This window comes from Rhinopithecus bieti, unplaced genomic scaffold (genome assembly GCF_001698545.2).
Source record: "Rhinopithecus bieti isolate Rb0 unplaced genomic scaffold, ASM169854v2 scaffold_14549, whole genome shotgun sequence".
Classification (NCBI taxonomy): Eukaryota; Metazoa; Chordata; class Mammalia; order Primates; family Cercopithecidae; genus Rhinopithecus; species Rhinopithecus bieti.
In genome coordinates this window covers 967,162-986,125 of record NW_016808027.1, presented here as the reverse complement: position 1 = coordinate 986,125, position 18,964 = coordinate 967,162, and the positions used below count along the sequence as shown (strand labels likewise).

Sequence of the window (18,964 nt, the reverse complement as noted above, 5' to 3'; positions counted from 1 at the left end):
AGAGACTCTGCGAGAATAAGAAATGTGATTTACAGTGTAAAAGGTGAGCAATACTAGCACAGAAAGGTTTATCTTTTAGATATTTCACTCTGAGTGCAGCTGGGTAAGGCCATTTGCCAATTTCTTTCCCCTCTTATTCTCTATATCTTGAACCTAAAGGATTTCTTAAAGCCACCTCTATCCTCTTATAAAACAAAAAGAACAACTCTACACTATAAATATATACAATTTCTATTGGTCAATTAAAATGTAAAAAACAGCCAGGCACGGTGGCTCATGCCTGTAATCCCAGCACTTTGGGAGGCCAAGGTGGGCAGATCACGAGGTCAGGAGTTCAAGACCAGCCTGGTCAATGTGGTGAAACCCCGTGTCTACTAAAAATACAAAAAATTAGCTGGGCATGGTGGCGTGTGCCTGTAGTTCCAGCTACTCAGGAGGCTGAGGCAGAAGAATCGCTCGAATCCAGGAGGTGGAGGTTGCAGTGATCCAAGATCACACCACTGCACTCCAGCCTGGGCGACAGAGCTAGACTTCGTCTTAAATAAATAAATAAATAAATAAATACAACTAAATCAAAGAGGAAACTAATTGGTTGCTTGGAACTTGGGGTCAGAGTCTAGAGGAAGAAGAATAGGGGCCCTGAGTGCAGGGAAAAAAGGAAGAAAGACTGAGGTGAGGAGAGGGAGGTGCAGAGAGGAGTAAGACTAGTTGCCAATTCTAAGTGGATTTATAGGCATCTGGAGGGAAAATGTAAAGAAATTAAAGAACTATTTTGCTCCATCGACATGCTTGTTTGTTAGAATTTTTTTTTCTGACAATGAGTACTTTGAAACTCACTAAACATGAAAGTATAACTAAGGCGATAACATTGATTCATTCCACAGCAGCTGGAATGTGTCAAACACTGTACCTAATGCTGTTCCTGCTCAAACTGGCCAGCATCCAGACTTTGCCTTCCATGTTCACTGCTGAATTCTTAGCACTTACATAATCCTGCCACATAGTAGGTACTCAATAGATATTTGTTGAATGAACGAATGAATGAATGAACATTAGCTGCACCATACTTTCTCCAGTAATATCTCAACTCTGGGGGTGGGATGAAGCCTGCTTAGATTCTTTTTATTATTCACTGATAATTATAGAATCGATATTTATCCTTATAGAACACAAATCCAGGCTAGGCATGGATTACAGATCACACACCTGTAATTACAGATTACACACCTGTAATCCCAGCACTTGGGAGGCCAAGGAGAGTGGATCACTTGAGGTCAGGAGTTTGAGACCAGGCTGGCTAACATAGTGAAACCCCATCTCTACAAAAATACAAAAAAAAAAAAAAAAATTTAGCCGGGCGTGGTGGTGCATGCCTGTAGTCCCAGCTACTCAAGAGGCTGAGGCAGGAGAATTGTTTGAGCCCGGGAGGTGGAAGTTGCAGTGAACCAAGATTGTGCCATTGCATTCTAGCCTGGGTAACAGAGCAAGACTCCATCTCAAAAAACAAAAAACAAAAAACAAAACAAAACAAAAAAAACCAAGAAACAAAAATACAAATCTGTATGTACCAATCCCTTGGGCCAAATATTAAATCTTTCAATTACTTTAGGTTTAAATGAGAGAGGTATATGGTTGCTTAGCATGGCACTTGGCACATGGTAGTTGCTCAATAAATTCTAGTTTCTTTTCTTCTCCGATTTTCTAGCCTCATCTCTAACCTGATGTTCTAGCCACATCAAATTCTTTATCAGTCTCACACAGGTCCCAAACTTTTATGCCTTTGTGCCTTGGCTCTTATTTTCTCTCTGTTTTCCCTTGTATCCATGTAGTGAACTCCCTTCCCTCAGTCTTCAAAAAGGAGCTCAAATGTCCCCTCTTCTGTGAAATCTCCCCAGTTTCTGCTCACCTTTGCCCTCTGCTTCCATGGTACTCTGTTTATGTCTGTTGTAGCCCTTGCAATTCTTCTCTAACTCTTCTATTTTCTGCTGTATTTTTTTCTACTTTTGCCTCTCTGTTAGGTTTTGACTTTGAGGGGGCAAGGACCAAGTCTTATTTGTATTTGTAGAGTGTTTGGAAAGAGTCTGGAGGAGACTGGGCAGATGACATGACAAACACAGATGGAGGGATTAGATTTGCAAAAAGAATTACCTCTTCCTCTGAAACAAAAGGGAAGGAACTGAAGATGAATAAAAGTAAGAAGGTAGCAAGAATCTTTAAAGCAAAATGGAAGGGGCCAAATCTCAGGGGAGATCTGACTTAAGGAAGAGTACAGGAAGAAGATGCCATCCAAAGAGATGAGGACGCTAAAGGAGAGATGGCACTGGTGTGGTCTGAGGGGCTGAGCCTTCTGCTTCTTAGATGTGTGAGGTCTCAGGATGGACCCAGCAGCACTTAAGCTGGAGGAAGGGGTCTTGGGCCTGCAGGAAGAAACAGCCTTGTCTCCACCTGGAACTAGGCTGAATGGTCTTGCTCATATCTGAGTCTTTCAGTCCAGCAAGGAGAAGCTGGAGCCATCAGCTGGAGGGAAGAGGGAAGGTTTGTAGTGATGTTAATGAGGAGTGAGAAAGGGTTAGTGGTGGTGGTGGAACCATGCAGAGCTATCTGGGTAGAGGTGCTATGAGAAGGATGGTAGGGAATTCTGACAGCAACACAATCCTCAGAAAGCAGCTGGAGGGGAAGCATTGGTACCTGTGGCTGCACTGCCACATGTTCCAGTTGGCATCGTACATTAAAGGGAGTCTATGAGTCCTTCTTCCCATGGTGGTCTGTGGTGCAGGTGGGGCCTTAGAGAAAAGCTATTTGGGCTCGTTCTATTCTAGGCTGTTGGCTTAAGCTTCTTGTATCATTTTATAATCTACCAAGCACCCTTAACAACCATTTTAGGTGACACTTCAAAACAACAAGCTAATGTCTCAGTTAGAGTACTTTGATGTAAACAACAGAGATTGTGAGTCATTTAAGAAAAAATGAAATTTACTGAAAGGATACAAAGAGTTGACAGGAAAACTGCACTGTCAGATGTGGAAAATGGGCTGTAACCTAGGCAGGCTCGGCAACGGCAACCACAGCCAAGTCCGTGCCTCAGGTACAGCCTGGCATGGCCACCCTCACCATTGCAGGGCCACCCCCCTCAACCCCCACCAGGGCCCCCACTGCTGTTAGATACCTACAGTCTCTGTTGCTATGAATAATTCTAAAATTGTCTCTATGTTTTCATGTCACTTGCTGAAGATGCCAACCTCAGAGAAGAGTGGCCAGGTGGCTGAGCCTGGGTCACGTGTCATGTGTCACGTTCTAGCCGTTAGGGGGCAGGGAGAAGAATATCCCTTCAGCTTCAGCTTCCCTAGCCTCATCAATACTATACAGAACGGGGAATTCCCCAAATAGAAAGGAGGTTTGGGCCAGGCATGGTGGCTCATGCCTGTAACCCCAGCACTTTGAGAGGCCGAGGCAGGCAGATTGCTTGGGGTTAGGAGTTCGAGACCAGCCTGAGCAACATGGTGAAATTCCGTCTCTATAAAAAATATGAAAGTTACCAGGGTGTGGTGTCGTGTGCCTGTAGTCCCAGCTACTCAAGAGGCTGAGGTGGGAGGATTGCTTGAGCCTGGCAGGCAGAGGTTGCAGTGAGTCGTGATTGCAGATTGCATCACTGCCCTCCAGCCTGGGCAAAAGAGTGAGACCCTGTCTCAAAAACAAACAAACAAACAAACAAAAAAAAAAAAAAAAAAAAACAAGAAAAAAAAGAAAGAAAAAAAAGAAAAGGAGGTTTGGATGCGTTTTTGTCAGTTGTCAATTTTCATCACAATCCCAGGCTGCTAGGCTTGAAACTTTAGAATCATCCTCATTGCCATTAGCTCCGCACATAGTGAGTGACTCTCCAGATTTCTTAGGTGTACCTTGCTCTCTGTCACCACTATTGCTTTTACTAAGATTACTCAGCAACAGCATAGAGGAGAGAAGAGGCTGGAAATCGAAGTTGGACTTCTACAATGTTAGTGCTGGAACGGTCCTTTGAATTTATCTACTGTAGTGGTCTTACCTAGGAGTATTCATTACAATTCTTATGGCACTAAAAAAAAAATTCACATCCTGGTATCCCCCACCTGGGTTTCTGGGTTCACTAGATCTAAGGCGGGACTTTGATATATATAGGTTTCTGAGGTGCGTCCCAGGTTGAGAACTGATGAATTTCAATACTCTTGTTTTTTTTTTCTTTTTTGAGACGGAGTCTCGCTCTGTCGCCCAGGCTGGAGTGCAGTGGCACGATCTCAGCTCACTGCACGCTCCGCCTCCCGGGTTCAGGCCATTCTCTTGCCTCAGCCTCCTGAGTAGCTGGGACTACAGGTGCCTGCCACTGTGCCCGGCTAATTTTTTGTATTTTTAGTAGAGACGGGGTTTCACCGTGTTAACCAGGATGGTCTTTGATCTCCCGACCTCGTGATCCGCCCACCTCAAGCCTCCCAAAGTGCTGGGATTACAGGCGTGAGCCACCGCGCCCGGCCTTCAATACTCTTGTTTAAAAGATTGAGGCCCAGGGGGAAGTTAGCTGTTTGAAATGCAGCTGCGCCGGGTGCGGCCACTCGCTGTGCCCAGGCTGCGCTCAACGCCCACTGACGCAGCGGGCCAGGGTTGGGCTGAGCCCGCCGTCAGGCCCGTGATGACTGCCAGGCCAATGCAGAGATGTTGGGCGAGCTCGCCCAGATCTCCTGGCTTCTGGTCCAGTTTTACTCAGACCTCTTGCTTTTTCCCTCTGCTAAAGGAAATTTTCTATATTTATTTGTATCCAAGAAAGCATGCTATGTTTCTGTGGCTCAGTTCCTCCAACAGTAAACAGATTAAAAGATCCAAGCCATCGAGAGTGAACAGCTTGCACAAACGGCCCTATTTCTAATGATGGTTGGCTTGATCTCTGGATCACAGATCTCCCTTGTCAGAATCTGGGAAAAATGTCTTCAAGAACTTTAAGTTGGGATGGAAGTCGGGAGGACCCACGGATAAAGGATAGCCCAGCCACGGCCATACTTCTGTGTCTGGCAGGATTCTGTCTGGGCCTCTGTGCAAACAGGTCTTTGTTTCAATCACTCATTGGCCTTTCTTCAACTCTTGACTGTCCTTTGGCCATCTGATTCTTATCTTGGGAATACATCTCTCTCTCTCTTTCTTTTTTTGCCCCCTGCTCTCTGAGTTAACCAATCATTCAGCACTGGATTGGTTTACCACTAGCTCTGCACAATCTCATCAAAACCCAGGGCTTCTGATGCCTTCTGTTATACTTATATTATGTTGATTTTTTTTTTTTTTTTTTTGAGACAATGTCTTGTTCTGTCTTCCAGGCTGGAATGCAGTGAGTGGTGCCATCATGGTTCACTGCAGCCTTAACCTCGCAGACTCCAGTGATCCTCCTACCTCAGCGTCCCGAGTACAGGTGAGTGCCACCATGCCCAGCTAATTTCTGTATTTTTTGTAGAGATGAAGTTTCACCATGTTGCCCAGGCTGGTCTTTAACTCCTGAGCTCAAGCAATCTGCCTGCCTCATCCTCCCAAAGTGCAGGCATGAGCCACCGCCCCCAGCCTATGTTGCTTTTTTACTTTTCTCTCTTAACAAAACTCGTGTTATCCTATAAAGATTTCCACCAGGAAATGTCATTTATTTAATGCTTTCCTGCTCCAAATCTATCCTAGGGCAAAGAAAGCAAAGAATGGGAGAACTACTGCAGCAGAACCACCTTTCCATTAGAGAGGGGTCATTCTTTCTCCTGTAACCTCTGCATCCAGAAAGGGTGCTAGCATCAAAGTCCAAGCACCTCTTCCTAGCTTAAGCAGGAGTAACATGGTCAGAACTGGCCTTTAGGAAGCAACTCGAAGAGTGTGGAGGATGGATTAGAAGAGGTTGAGAGAGGGGAGACAATCAATCTTTGGCAGCTACTGCCATAATCTAGGTGAGAGATGATTAGACCTGAATTGGGCAGTGGGAATGGGATGAAGAGGTGGGGAAATAGTCATTTTGATAGTGGAACTGACAGGACTAAATAACTGATGGTTTGTGGAGATAAGGGAGAAGTTCAAGATGGCTAGGTTTGGAACTTGAGTACCTGGGAGGATGGGACCTTTAACAGAATGAAGGAAATAAGAAGAGCAGTTTTGAAGAGAGGATGGGAGACAGTGACATTAGTTTTGTACATGAGGGATGTAGGGATCTAAGAGGATGTTTCCATCAGGCAGTTGAATATGGAGGGCTGGACTCAGGAGGCCTGGGCTGCAGACAGCAATCTGGGAGCTCCTGAGGGAAGAAAATGTGGACCAGGGCAGCACGCAGAGTGAGAAGGGGACTGAGGCCTGAGCCTAGAGGAACACCCACATGGAAGCCCCAAACACGGGAGACTGAGAAGGAGCCAAGGGGCTGGGAAAAAACCAGGAAAGTGTGGTTTTACCAGCCAAGGGGCACAGTTTCAGGAAGGAACATGGAGAGAGAGGATGAGGAGGTAGCACTGACAAGAGGCTGCTCCTTTTGGCAGCTACCACGGTGGCCCTGGTTTCAGTCGCAAAGCTACCTCCATCCTTAGGAGAGAGCTCAGGCCCTCACATCAAATGAACACTAAGGCAGGTTTCTGAGTAACTCACATTCTCCTCAGTTATCAAGGCATTACAGGATAAGTAAACCAAAGTTTAACATCGTTCAGAATAGCCAATAAAGCCCCTCAGTTCCCACCTCTTTCAGTTCAGTAAAAGGAAACTGCAAGGACTTTTCGAGAGTGCAGCTGATGACCGGATATATAAAGAATAATAAATATTAATGAAGTATCCCCTGTGGCCAATCAGGTCTGGGGAGAACTCACTTTGGGCTCACGGAAGCCTCGCCCCTCATGAATATGTAGATAGCGCTGCCCACCGCGCAATGCCCCGCCCGCCACTCTTCTCCCTCGCAACCGACTCTCCCTTCAAACGGGAAACAAGATGGCGGCTGCAGGTCCGAGTACTCGGGCCTCTTCCGCGGCGGCAGCGGCCGCTCTGAGTCGGCGGGGCCGGCGGGGCCGCTGTGACGAGATGGCGGCAGCTAAGACTGGGGCCCCAGGCCCGGCTTCTGGACCTTCGCTGTTGGTGTTGTCGCCGCCGTTGCTGCAGCCGCCGCTGCCGGAGGAATCGGGCTGCGCCGGGTGCCTAGGGTCCCCGGGGGAAGCAGCGGCCCTGCCGTGCGGCGACTCGCTGTGCCGAGGCTGCTCCCAACGCGCCGCTGACGCGGCGGACCCGCGGTTGCCCTCGGCTGCCCGGCGCCCCCGCGGCCCCAGCTGGGCCGCGCCGTCGGCTTGTGCGTCCGCGAGCGACGGCCAGCCGACGCAGAGGTGGCTGGGGCGGCGCCGCCCGCGCGCCGGGACGGGGCGCGGCTGCCGCGGGGCCCGAGCCAGACCAAGAGCCGCGTGCCGCGCCTGCGGAGCCAGGTGGAGCTTCCCCACTTCCCCTTGGGGTCTGGAGCGAGGCCGAGCGCGCCCCGGCCCGGCCTGGCCTGGTTAGGGGGTGGAGAGTCCCGGGCCCTACTCGGGCGGGTGTGGAGAGTTCTCGTGGGATTGGAACCCGGGCTCTGCCCAGGTGCAGTGTGTTTGTGAATTTTGAACTTCAGAGTTAAGGACTGGCACGTTGCATGCGGAGGGGCGGTGAGGGCTCCCGGCGCCTTACGTAAGTCCGAAGTTTGGAGGGAAACAGAATTGTTGGAACAAGTTAGGGGCAGGTTGGAATTGGTGTGTGGGAGTGGGAGGGGCCATGGATCAGAGAAGTGCTTGGTTTAATGTTGCATGAAGAGTTTGGGGGTCATATTGCTTGGAGAGATGTGGCTCCTGGCCCTGAATGGGTCAGTGAAGGGTGTGGAGAATCCGGAGTTTAGGGGACAGGTTGAATTTGAGGATGTGAAGGGAGCTTTTCAGACTGAGGGGGTTGGGAGCACACATGTGCAGTTGTTTTCATACATCTTGGAAAATGCGTGCTTAGCACACAACTTGGCACATAGTGAGGAGGAGTAAGTGACTGCCGTTTATATTGGTAATACTACTACTACTAAGTCCAGTAGTGCCCAAGAAAACTGGCTTGGGTTTAAAAGTTTTGGAAACGAAGATTGGGTTGGCAGGGGCTGCTTCGATCTCCTTGGCAGTGTGGGTTTCCCACTGACTTGCTGGCAATTAAAAGTCTGTTGTAGGACTCTTGCCTTGAACTTCTTTCCATTAACACCAGCATCTCGGTTCTGAGCTTTTAGATAGAAAAGTGCCCTGTATAAAATAAAACAAGACTGTGTTATAACTTAGGATCCTTTTGGGGACACACCCAGTCAACATCTACAGCTCTGTTTGATAAAAAATGCTTATCTTGAATGAGATTTTCAAGAAACATAAACCAGGAGAGGCCAGATATTTGCACCTTCTGTTTTGGGAATTCTACCATGTGTTATTTTCGGCAGGGAAAGAGAGGCATTGCTTGTGTATACAAGTGCAGCGTCTAGAAACCACAGGTTCTAGAATGCACTCTGTTTTGATTCAAGCCGCCAGAGACACCTGTCACTATCCTAGGATATCGGGCTATTTTATTCCTGGGGTTGAGGGGGACCTGCATCTTACTTTCTATGTTCCTTGTCACTCCCTTTTTTTTGAGACGGAGTCTCGCACTGTCGCCCGGGTTGGAGAGCAGTGGTGCCATCTCAGCTCACTGCAGCCCCTGCCCCTTCCCCCACCCCGGGTTCAAGTGATTCTTCTGCCTCAGCCTCCCGAGTAGCTGGGATTACAGGTGCCTACCACCACGCCCGGCTGTTTTTTTTTTTTTTTTTTTGTATTTTTAGTAGCGATGAGGTTTCACTATGTTGGCCAGGCTGGTCTCGAACTCCTGACCTTGTGATCTGCCCACCTTGGCCTCCCAATTTTTTTTTTTTTTTTTTTTGAGACCGAGTCTCACTCTGTCGCCCAGGCTGGAGTGCAGTGGCGCAATCTCTCAGCTCACTGCAACCTCTGCCTCCCAGGTTCAAGCGATTCTCTTACCTACGCCGTGTAGCTGGGACTACAGGCAGGCGCCACCACGCCCTGCTAATTTTTGTAATTTTAGTAGAGACGGGATTTCGCTGTGTTGGCTAGACTGGTCTCGAACCCCTGGCCTCAAGTGATCCGCTCACCTCTGCCTCCCAAAGTGTTGGGATTACAGGCGTGAGCCACCGTGCTCAGCCCTCGTTATTCCTTTTAAGCTTCACGACATTCCTATGAGATAAGTACTTTTATTTCCATTTTATATATGAAACTGAGGTCCAGAGAGGTTGAGTAACTTGCGTAAGGATGAAAACCCAATTCTATCCTATTCCTGCTCAAATCAGGGATAAAAACCTCCCCAGACGTCCTTATTTTTGTGGATGTGGTGTGATGGTTTCATATGCTACTTAATTTGCTTTAAATTCTGAGGTTATGGTCACAATATAAGACAGTATTTCTCTGGTCTCCCTATTAGTACCAGTGATTATATGGCCATGTAGGATAGAATTTTTTCTTTTCTTTTTTTCGAGACAGAGTCTCGCTCTGTCGCCCAGCCTGGAGTGCAGTGGCACGATCTCTGCTCACTGCAAGCTCCGCCTTCCCGGTTCATGCCATTCTCCTGCCTCAGCCTCCCGAGTAGCTGGGACGACAGGTGCCTGCCACCATGCTCAGCTAATTTTTTTGTATTTTTAGTAGAGACGGGGTTTCACCGTGTTGGCCGGGATGGTCTCCATCTCCTGACCTCGTGATCCGCCCGTCTCGGCCTCCCAAAGTGCTGGAATTACAGGTGTGAGCCACCACGCCCAGCCCAGAAATTGTCGTTTTGATTTCTAAGCTTGGAGACTGTTGTGAAATACCAGTTCTGAATTTGAACCATGAGAGGGAGTCTGGCTTGATGATTTGTGCAAACTTTTTCCCTTGAAAAGTTTTGTCATAAAATTTATCAGTGATTAAGGGAAATTATCTAAAATGAGATTTCAAATTAGAATCTATTGAGTCACTTAGTATTCATCAATTACTTTATATGTTTATTGAGGACCAAAGTGAAAAATGTTTTTCGTAAATGTTCTTCTTGTTGGATTGTTTCGTATATACAGTTATATGCTTATTCAGTGGAAGAATTTTAGAATACAAAAATATTGCCGAAAGGCTTAGGAAGTATCTTTTAGCTTCAGTGTATTGTCTGATCCTCTTGAAGTTATATACAGTATTTTTAAATTAAAAATTTTAATAGGCAGTGCATTCACAGGATTCAAACAAAAATGTAACAAAATATACAATGAAAAGATTGCCCTTGGCTGGGCGCGGTGGCTCAGGCCTGTAATCCCAGCACTTTTGGAGGCTGAGGTGGGTGGATCACAAGGTCAACAGATCGAGACCAGTCTGGCCAACATGGTGAAACCCTGTCTCTACTAAAAATACAAAAATTAGCTGGGCATGGTGGCGCGTGCCTGTAGTCCCAGCTACTTGGGAGGCTGTGGCAGGAGAATCTCTTGAACCCAAGAGGTGGAGGTTGTAGTGAGCTGAGATTGCGCCACTGCACTCCAGCCTGGTGACAGAGGGATACTCCGTCTAAAAAAAAACAAAAAAAAAAAAAGGTTCTCCCTTACGCCCTTATTTCTCACTCCCATCAAAGATTCTTGGGCTGAGCATGGTGGCTCATGCCTGTAAATCTAGCACTTTGGGAGGCTAAGGCGGGCGGATCACTTGAGGTCAGGAGTTCAAGACCAGTCTGGCTAACATGGTGAAACCCTCTCTCTACTAAAAATACAAACATTAGCCAGGTGCGGTGGTGCACGCCTGTACTTCCAGCTACTGGGGAGGCTGAGGTAGGAGAATCGCTTGAACCTGGGAGGCAGAGGCTGCAGTGAGCTGACATCAAGCCACTGCACTCCAGCCTGGTGGCAGAGCAAGGCTCTGTCTCAGAAAAAAAAAAGATTCTTGTTTGTTCTTCCACAGTTTATGGATCTACATGAAAATTCAAGTACACTTATTTTTTGCCATTTTTATACAAAAGGTTGTATATTATACACACTGTTCTGTTAACTTTTTTTTTTTTTTGGTTTAACAGTACATCATCGAAGTCCATAGCAGTAGGTTGTATGGAATTTTACTGAATGGATATAGCGTAATTTACTTAACCACCTATTGGTGGACATTTTGGTTGTTTCCTGTCTTTTGCTATTATAAATAATGGTTTATAAATAATTATGTAAATGCATATGTGCATTTTTATGGAGAAGTCACCAGTAGCTTTCACCAGAATCTGAACCATTGTTTTAATCTACATCTCTCATTCTACAGAAGAGAAAACTGAGGCCCAGAACAGATAAGAGAATAAGGGTTTACATGAGTTAATAGTAGATAAAAAAAGGGTCAACAGAAACAGCCTAGTTCACAGTGAAATGTTCATAATAGCTTTAATAAAGAAAACTAATATGGCCGGGCGCGGTGGCTCAAGCCTGTAATCCCAGCACTTTGGGAGGCCGAGACGGGTGGATCACAAGGTCAGGAGATCGAGACCATCCTGGCTAACATGGTGAAACCCCGTCTCTACTAAAAAATACAAAAAAACTAGCCGGGCGAGGTGGCAGGCGCCTGTAGTCCCAGCTACTCGGGAGGCTGAGGCAGGAGAATGGCATAAACCCGGGAGGCGGAGCTTGCAGTGAGCTGAGATCCGGCCACTGCACTCCAGCCTAGGCAACCGAGTGAGACTCCGTCTCAAAAAAAAAAAAAAAAAAAAAAACTAATAATACCAGTTTTACAAATATTTACAATATACTTTTATGAGTGGAAACAGCAACAGAATTACTAGGTTCGCACAAAAGTAATAATGGTTTTTGCCATGACTTTCAATGGCAAAAACCAAAATTACTTTTGTACCAGCCTAATAGCAATTTTAGTAATATTCGGAGATATATTGCTTAGTTGTATTCTCATCACATAGTTGGATCAATTGATAAAGGAAATGTCAGGCCTGCTGGAAATGAAATTTTGTAGTAAATGCACTGGTATTTAAGTGAAGTTCTTAATTTTATTTTTTTCTTTTGTTGAAGTCCAGTGCCTTTTAGGAATTGCTTTGTCTGGAAAAAGTGTAAAGAGTTTGTGCTTTGTTGAAAATTTTGGTTGCGCTTGTGACATTTTTGTTCTTTGCCAGCCCTTTTGGCAAGCTTTAAGGTTCAGAACCTTAATGACCCCTGTGTATGTGTTTTATTTAATTCTTCTATGCATTGACAGTTTGCTTTTGGATATAGTATCAGTTCTTGTTGATTTGCGAAACTGTGTGTGTAAGGGCTATATCAATGATCATTTCAAAATGAACTCAGACTTAACTTCATATTCTTTGAGGATCTACAACTCATTGTATATATTGACATATTAAATATTTGGACCATTTTGAGCAATATTCAGGAATTGTGTAGTAAGTGCCTACTCTGTGCCAGGTCTTTGGGAAACATTAGTGAATGAAATATTAAACATCTCTCTCTCATGGAACTTATATTCTAAATTTAGAGACATTCCTTATCTGTTGATTTAAAAAACATACCATACAGGCTTACATAGGTAGATTTTCAACTATACATTGCAGCCACACTTAAGTTTCATTTAAAAATGATTAATGGATTTTAAGAATTCATTTAGTCTGTTTAAAATCAAGTATGATTATTCCAAATCATACTGCTTTTGAATTTGAAACCAAGACCTTTTTACTTTTTTGGATTCTTTTTCTTCTGCTGTGGGTAATGACTGAAGAAAAGCTAGACAAAGGCTGGTGAATCTTTTAAATTGGCAGTTTAAACTTTTTTCTCTTCGTGGTGTTGAAAGTGCTTTTCAGAAATTGAATAGATAGGCCAGGCGCAGTGGCTCACATCTGTAATCCCAGCACTTTGGGAGGCAGAGGTGGGCGGATCACTTGTGGCCAGGGGTTTGAGACCAGCCTGGCCAACATGGGGAAACCCCGTCTATACTAAAAATACAAAAATTAGCCAGGCATGGTGGTGCATGCTTATAGTCCCAGCTACTCGGGAGGCTGAGGTAGGGATGCGGAGGTTGCAGTGAGCTGAGATTGCGCCACTGCACTCCAGCCTGGGTGACAGAGCGAGACTCTCTCTGAAAAACAAACAAAACATGAAAATTGACTAGATAAAAAACTATTGGATAGTGCCTCACTTAACCCTTCTCATCCCATCTCAACTTCCCTGTTCACTTAGGGTTAACATTTCTGCATTTAAAAAATTTCCCCTTTCTGTGAAAAGCAAGTAATTCTGGTTTATTACTCAGTTGACAGACAGTGTTTGCTATGTGTGCAGCCTAAATTACATTTAGGACTAATGAATAATGAAACCATGTGATTGTAATGCAAGAGGACAGGAATTCCCTAGTCTGTAAGGATTTGTTTAAAATATGTAAAATGACTCATTTCTTTATCCTTAATGACACATATCCGATAATTTGAAAGTATCCTTATGTGTTATACCAGTGCAGGAAACATTTGCCTTGTGCTAAGATGTTTTTTAAAGCTCTTGAGATTACATGCAACTTTACCAACTAAACATTATTACTATTGAAGAATAGCTCCAACTTACAGAATTCAAGATTGAACAGCAGGAATTTAGGAGATACTTGTTATTCACCAGATGAGAAAGGAGGGGATGTCCATTCCAGGTAGAAGAGCCTGCATGTAGAAAGGCTTGAAGGTGCTTGGGATGTTCAGGGATTGGCAAAAAGCTAAATATAGGTGGAGTGTGGACTGGAGTGGGGAAGTAGAGAAGAGACTGAAAAAGTTAGATCATGAAGGCCATTGTGTATTAGGGTAAAAGAATCTTGGACTTTATCCTACAAAACTCTTCAAGATTTTTAAGTGGTGGAATGACATCATAATGTGCTTTAGAAAGACAATATATATTGGTTGGAAGAGGAAAGATGTGAGTAGAAACTGGAGACCGGAAGTCGTTAAGGGACTGTTTTAGTAGTTTAGGCAAGTGATGAAGAGGGCCTGGACTAAAGCATTGGCTGTGGCATTAACTTCAGACATTCATTCATTTAGTAACCATTTGAGGGTCTTCTGTGTGCTAGGCCTAGGCACTGGAGCTGCAAATAGAGGAGGTAAAGCATGGTTCTGTCCCAAAGTGTAGTTGGGAAGATTGGGTTGTAAATATGCAACTGAAATGTGGTATGATAAGTATTGCAACAGCTGTTACGCAAGATATAATTGTAGAAGGCAATATAGTATATATCAATAGAGCAGGCTAATAAAGGAAAATCTGGAGACAGACTACCTGGGTTCAAATTCTCGCTTTGCTATTTATAGCTGTATGTTATTGAACAATCTCTGTGTCTTAGTTTCTTCATTTGGAAAATGGGAGTAGTAATAGTATTAAAATCATAAGGTTGTTGTTAAAGACTAAATGAATTATTACAATGCTTGGCATTTAAAGAGCTAGCTCCACAAATGTAAGGTATTTTCACAAAGATGATGATCTAGTTTGGATGGGTCAAGAATGGCTCCAATAAATGCCAGACATTTGACCATGAGTATTCATTAGGTGGATGACATCAGCATAAAGATGAGAGAGGGAAATCAGTACATTTAAAGGCATAGGAGCATGAAACAAGGAGCGTTCTGGGGATTGTAAGCAGGAGTAGTTAGAGTATAGAGTGCATGTGGGAGAGTGGAAGCACGTGGGACTGCAGAAATGGGCAGTTGCTGAATAATAGTGGACTTTGAGTGCAATGCTAAGGAATGAGGATAGACTGAGCAGTTTCAAAGAGGAGTTCATCTTTGAACTTTAGAGAGATCACTCCCATGGGAGTGTTGTACCAAAAGGATTGGAGAGCCCAAATTCTCTTTTTAGCAAGATGGCTAAAACTCCTGACACAAATACGCAGAAAAGCTGCATAATAAAGAATGACAGTTCTTTTAAATGCATTCTTGAATATACAGAATAGGAAAATCTCCAGTTTCCAAAACAAAAATGGAACTACAAACCAAAACTGAAAGCCCAAAAGCTGCATAATAAAGAATGACAATTCTTTTAAATGCATTCTTGAATATATAGGAAAGATAGGAAAATCTCCAGTTTCCAAAAACAAAAATGGAACTACAAACCAAAACTGTAAGCCCTTGATCCTGTGCTATATTGCCCTGGAGCAGAGTGAGGAGTGTGGAGAAGGGTTATTTCAGGTGTCCTCTTCCTAGCAGGTTGAGTTTTAACCATATGCAAAAAGGAACCAGAACTAAGATTTCTGCATAAAGCTGAGATTTTTTATGTGCTGCACTCTAGGTGAAAGGGTGGGCTAGAAAAATAATCTTCCCTATTACACAAGGAGACGACAAGAAATCTTGTCTTGATTTGCTTGAGCTCTATGCAAAGAGAAAATGAAAAAAGTTTGCCTGGGAAATTGAAGCACAAGATCTATACTTTGCTTACATTTGGGAACTGGGTTTATATTATATGGCTCAGAAATTAATATAAAAACAGACTTCAAGCTAGTGATACATCTGGGTCACCTGGAGACAGGAAAAACAAGACTTTGAGAGGTACATCCATACCTTAGACCACAAGGGATTCTTACAGAAGAAATAAGCCCAACTGAAGATGAACTTATGATTAAAAATGACGACACATGAGGAAATAGCTTTGTACCACAAATGAGAGTCAGCAGAAGGAGCAAGCAGGAGGATTATAGCTCCAGGAACTGGAATAAGAGAGTGACAATTTGAGAGATAATTTAAATTAGCATATTTTAAGTGGCTAAAGACTTTAAAGAATTGAAATCCCAAGAAATGAATAAAGCATTATGAAACAGGCACATTTGAAAAAGAATGAAACATAGTGAAAAATATAGTCATTGAAGTTAAAAATCTCATAAACAAGTGAAACAATAGTTTACACAGATGAAGAGAGATTAGTAAGGTGGGACATAGACATGAGGAAATTCTCAAGAATACAAATAAACAAAGGAAAATTTGAAAGAAGGTGAAGAAAAATGAGAAGGACAAATCAAGAAGATCCAACATGTAATAGTACTTCCAGGAGGAAAAAAAAAAAAATGTGGAGGAGGTGTGGAATTTGAAGAGAAGATGACTTGATAATTTTTTAGAATTAGTAAAAAGTCCTGAATCCTTAGGTTCGAGTCTCATGAGGCCCTAGCAAGAGGTTTTTTGTTTTTGTTTTGAGACAAGGTCTTGCTCTGTAGCTCAGGCTTGAGTACAGTGGTGTGATCATAGCTTACTGCAGCCTTGACCTCCCAGGCTCAAGTGATCCTCCCACCTTGGCCTCCCAAAGTGTTGACTTTACAGGTGTGAGCCACTGCACCTGTAAGAATTAACAACAGAAAGGCAGCAACAAAACCCCACAACTAAACACATTGCAGTGAAACTTCAGAACACCAAAGACTATTAAGTATAACCAAAAAGGAAAGACAAAGGAGCAGTAATCGGACTGAGAGCATATATCTTTTAACCTATAAGAGAGACCAGAAGAAAATTGAATAATATCTTCAGCCTTGAGAGAGATCTGAATTTCATACTCAGGTAAGTTATAAGAGTAAGGGCGCTGGGCGAGGTAGCGCACGCCTGTAGTCCCAGCACTTTGGGAGGCCGAGGTGGGCGGATCGCCTCAGGTCAGGAGTTCAAGACCAGCCTGACATGTTGAAACCCTGTCTCTACTAAATACAAAAAATTAGCCGGGCGTGGTGGCGCATGCCTGTAATCACTGGGAGGCTGAGGCAGGAGAACTGCTTGAACCCAGGACGCGGTGAGCTGAAATCACACCACTGCACTCCAGCCTGGGCAACCATGAGCAGAACTCCATCTCAAAAAAAAAAAAAAAAAAAAAAGGGGCAAAATAAAATATTTTCAGACAGGAAAAGAGAATTTACCACACTTTCTAAAAGTACTATTATAAACAAAGCATATAGTGCAGGAAGAAAAATGTAACTTAGGGGAGAAAATAGGATATAAGAAGTTGTGGTGAAGAAAGAAGTCAGTAGGTAGTCTAAGCTAGTGTTGACTGTATAAAACAAAATAATTATGACTGATGTGTAGGGGCTAAAACCAAGGTAAAACTAAAATACTGGGCAAGGATAAAATGTAAGTGGGGAAAAAAGTGATTCTCATTACAGATTTCTAAAGTTCTGTCTATACATAACGTAGTTCAATAAGAAGATAGAGATATTGATCAACTTTAGGCTTTAAGTCAGATGCACATTAAACATTTACAGGTAGACTGGACGTGGTGGCTCATCCTAATCTCATCACTTTGGGAGGCTGAGGTGGGAGGATCATTTGAGTCCAGGAGTTCAAGACCAACCTGGGCAAAAAAATGAGACCCTGTCTCTCATTTAGCCAGATGATAAATCAAGTTAGCCAGATGTAGTGGTATGCGCCTGTGTTCCCAGCAATACAGGAGGCTGAGGCAGGAGGATTGCTTGAGCCCAGGAGGTCGAGGCTGCAATGAGCTGTGTTCGTGTCACTGCACTCCAACCTAGGTGACAGAGTGAGATCCTGTCTCAAAACGATGGGGTTAATCCTGAAAAGAAATACAATATATAGCTTGATCTACTACACATATATAGAACCATACACCTCTTAGATTAGAGAACATGCATTCTTTTTAAACAAATATGCAACATTTATGTAATTTTCATAGATTCATTTAGGCACAAAGGAAGTTTTGACAAATACGAAAGATATATAAACCATCTTATCTGACTGTAGTATAATAAAATTAGAAATTAATAATGAAAAGATAACTAATTCCCCCTCCAATTCATGTTTGGAAATTGAAAAAAACAAAATTTAAATGTAACTAATTAGCAAAGAGTAAAATCTGCCCACTAAGTAATACCACCACGTGGACACAATGAACCAAATGCAGAACATGGGGAAACTAAGGGACAAATGACCCACTTTCTTACACAAATAAATTACAGAAAAAAAGCAATAGAGGGGTGACCCATGGATTAAAAGATACAACTAGTTTAAGTGTATGAACTTACTTGGGTCTTGATTTGAAAAAACTGTATGAAAACATTTGATGAGAATTTGAATGCCAGCTGGATATTTGTTGGTTAATTAAAGACTTATATTTTTAGTGTGACAGTAGTTTTCTGGTTATATATTTTAAAATAATCATTCTCTTAGATGTTAAAAATGTTTATAGCTAAGATGATATGATGTCTGGGATTTGCTTCAAAATAACTTCAAATTTGTTCCAGGAGATAGGGAGCAGGTATTGATTAGGGGAGGACAGAAAATAAGATTGCTAATGATTGATGGCTGAAGCTGGATGATTTGTGGTAGTTCATTTTACTGGTTTCTCTAATAATATATTTGAAACTTTTCCATAAAAAAAGCAAGAAGAAATACTGTCCATTGAAGAAGTACCAGGCATAGATGGTTACCCAAATATTGAAGGATGGATGGTTCTAGGGAATAAACAAAATGTTTCCAGACTTGTTTTGGGGGCTTTTACAACTTGATAACAAATTCCCACAAGAACTGTATGAAAAAGGAAAAGTACAGGCAACTCTCATGAACAGAGATTTTTTAAAAAAATTTTTTATCTTTTTATTTCTTTTTTTTTCTATTTTTTTGTGGAGATGGGGGTCTCACTATGTTGCTCAGGCTGGTCTTAACTTCTGACCTCAAGCGATCCTCCTGCCTCTGCTTCCCAAGTGCTGGGATTACAGGCGTGAATCACCACACCTGGCATAAGCACAGATTTTTAGAATCTCAGGTGAAACATAGACTGAATCTAGTAGTATATTTCTAGAAAATCACAACCAAGTAGCAGTTATTTGAAGAATAGGAGTTTGGCTTAACATTAAGAATCTAATGTAATTCACCATATTAACAAACTAAAGGAGAGTAAAACTATATGGTCATTGCAATAGATGGCTCAAAATAGCATTTGACAAAATTTATCATTCATTATTTTTAAAAAAACTACAACTTGTGGAAT

At 43.2% G+C, this 18,964-nt stretch overlaps 1 protein-coding gene across 1 annotated transcript in view; it reads left to right on the top strand.

Annotated features, from left to right (window-relative positions):
• The first annotated feature begins 6,848 nt into the window (after window positions 1-6,848).
• The window catches only part of RNF169 (ring finger protein 169), a 91,902-nt gene continuing 79,786 nt past the window's right edge, over window positions 6,849-18,964 (top strand). The window contains 2 exon segments of the mRNA XM_017885264.1: window positions 6,849-7,368; window positions 7,370-7,436. Of these exon segments, the coding sequence (XP_017740753.1) occupies window positions 6,955-7,368; window positions 7,370-7,436 (481 nt within the window). The 5' untranslated portion in view covers window positions 6,849-6,954.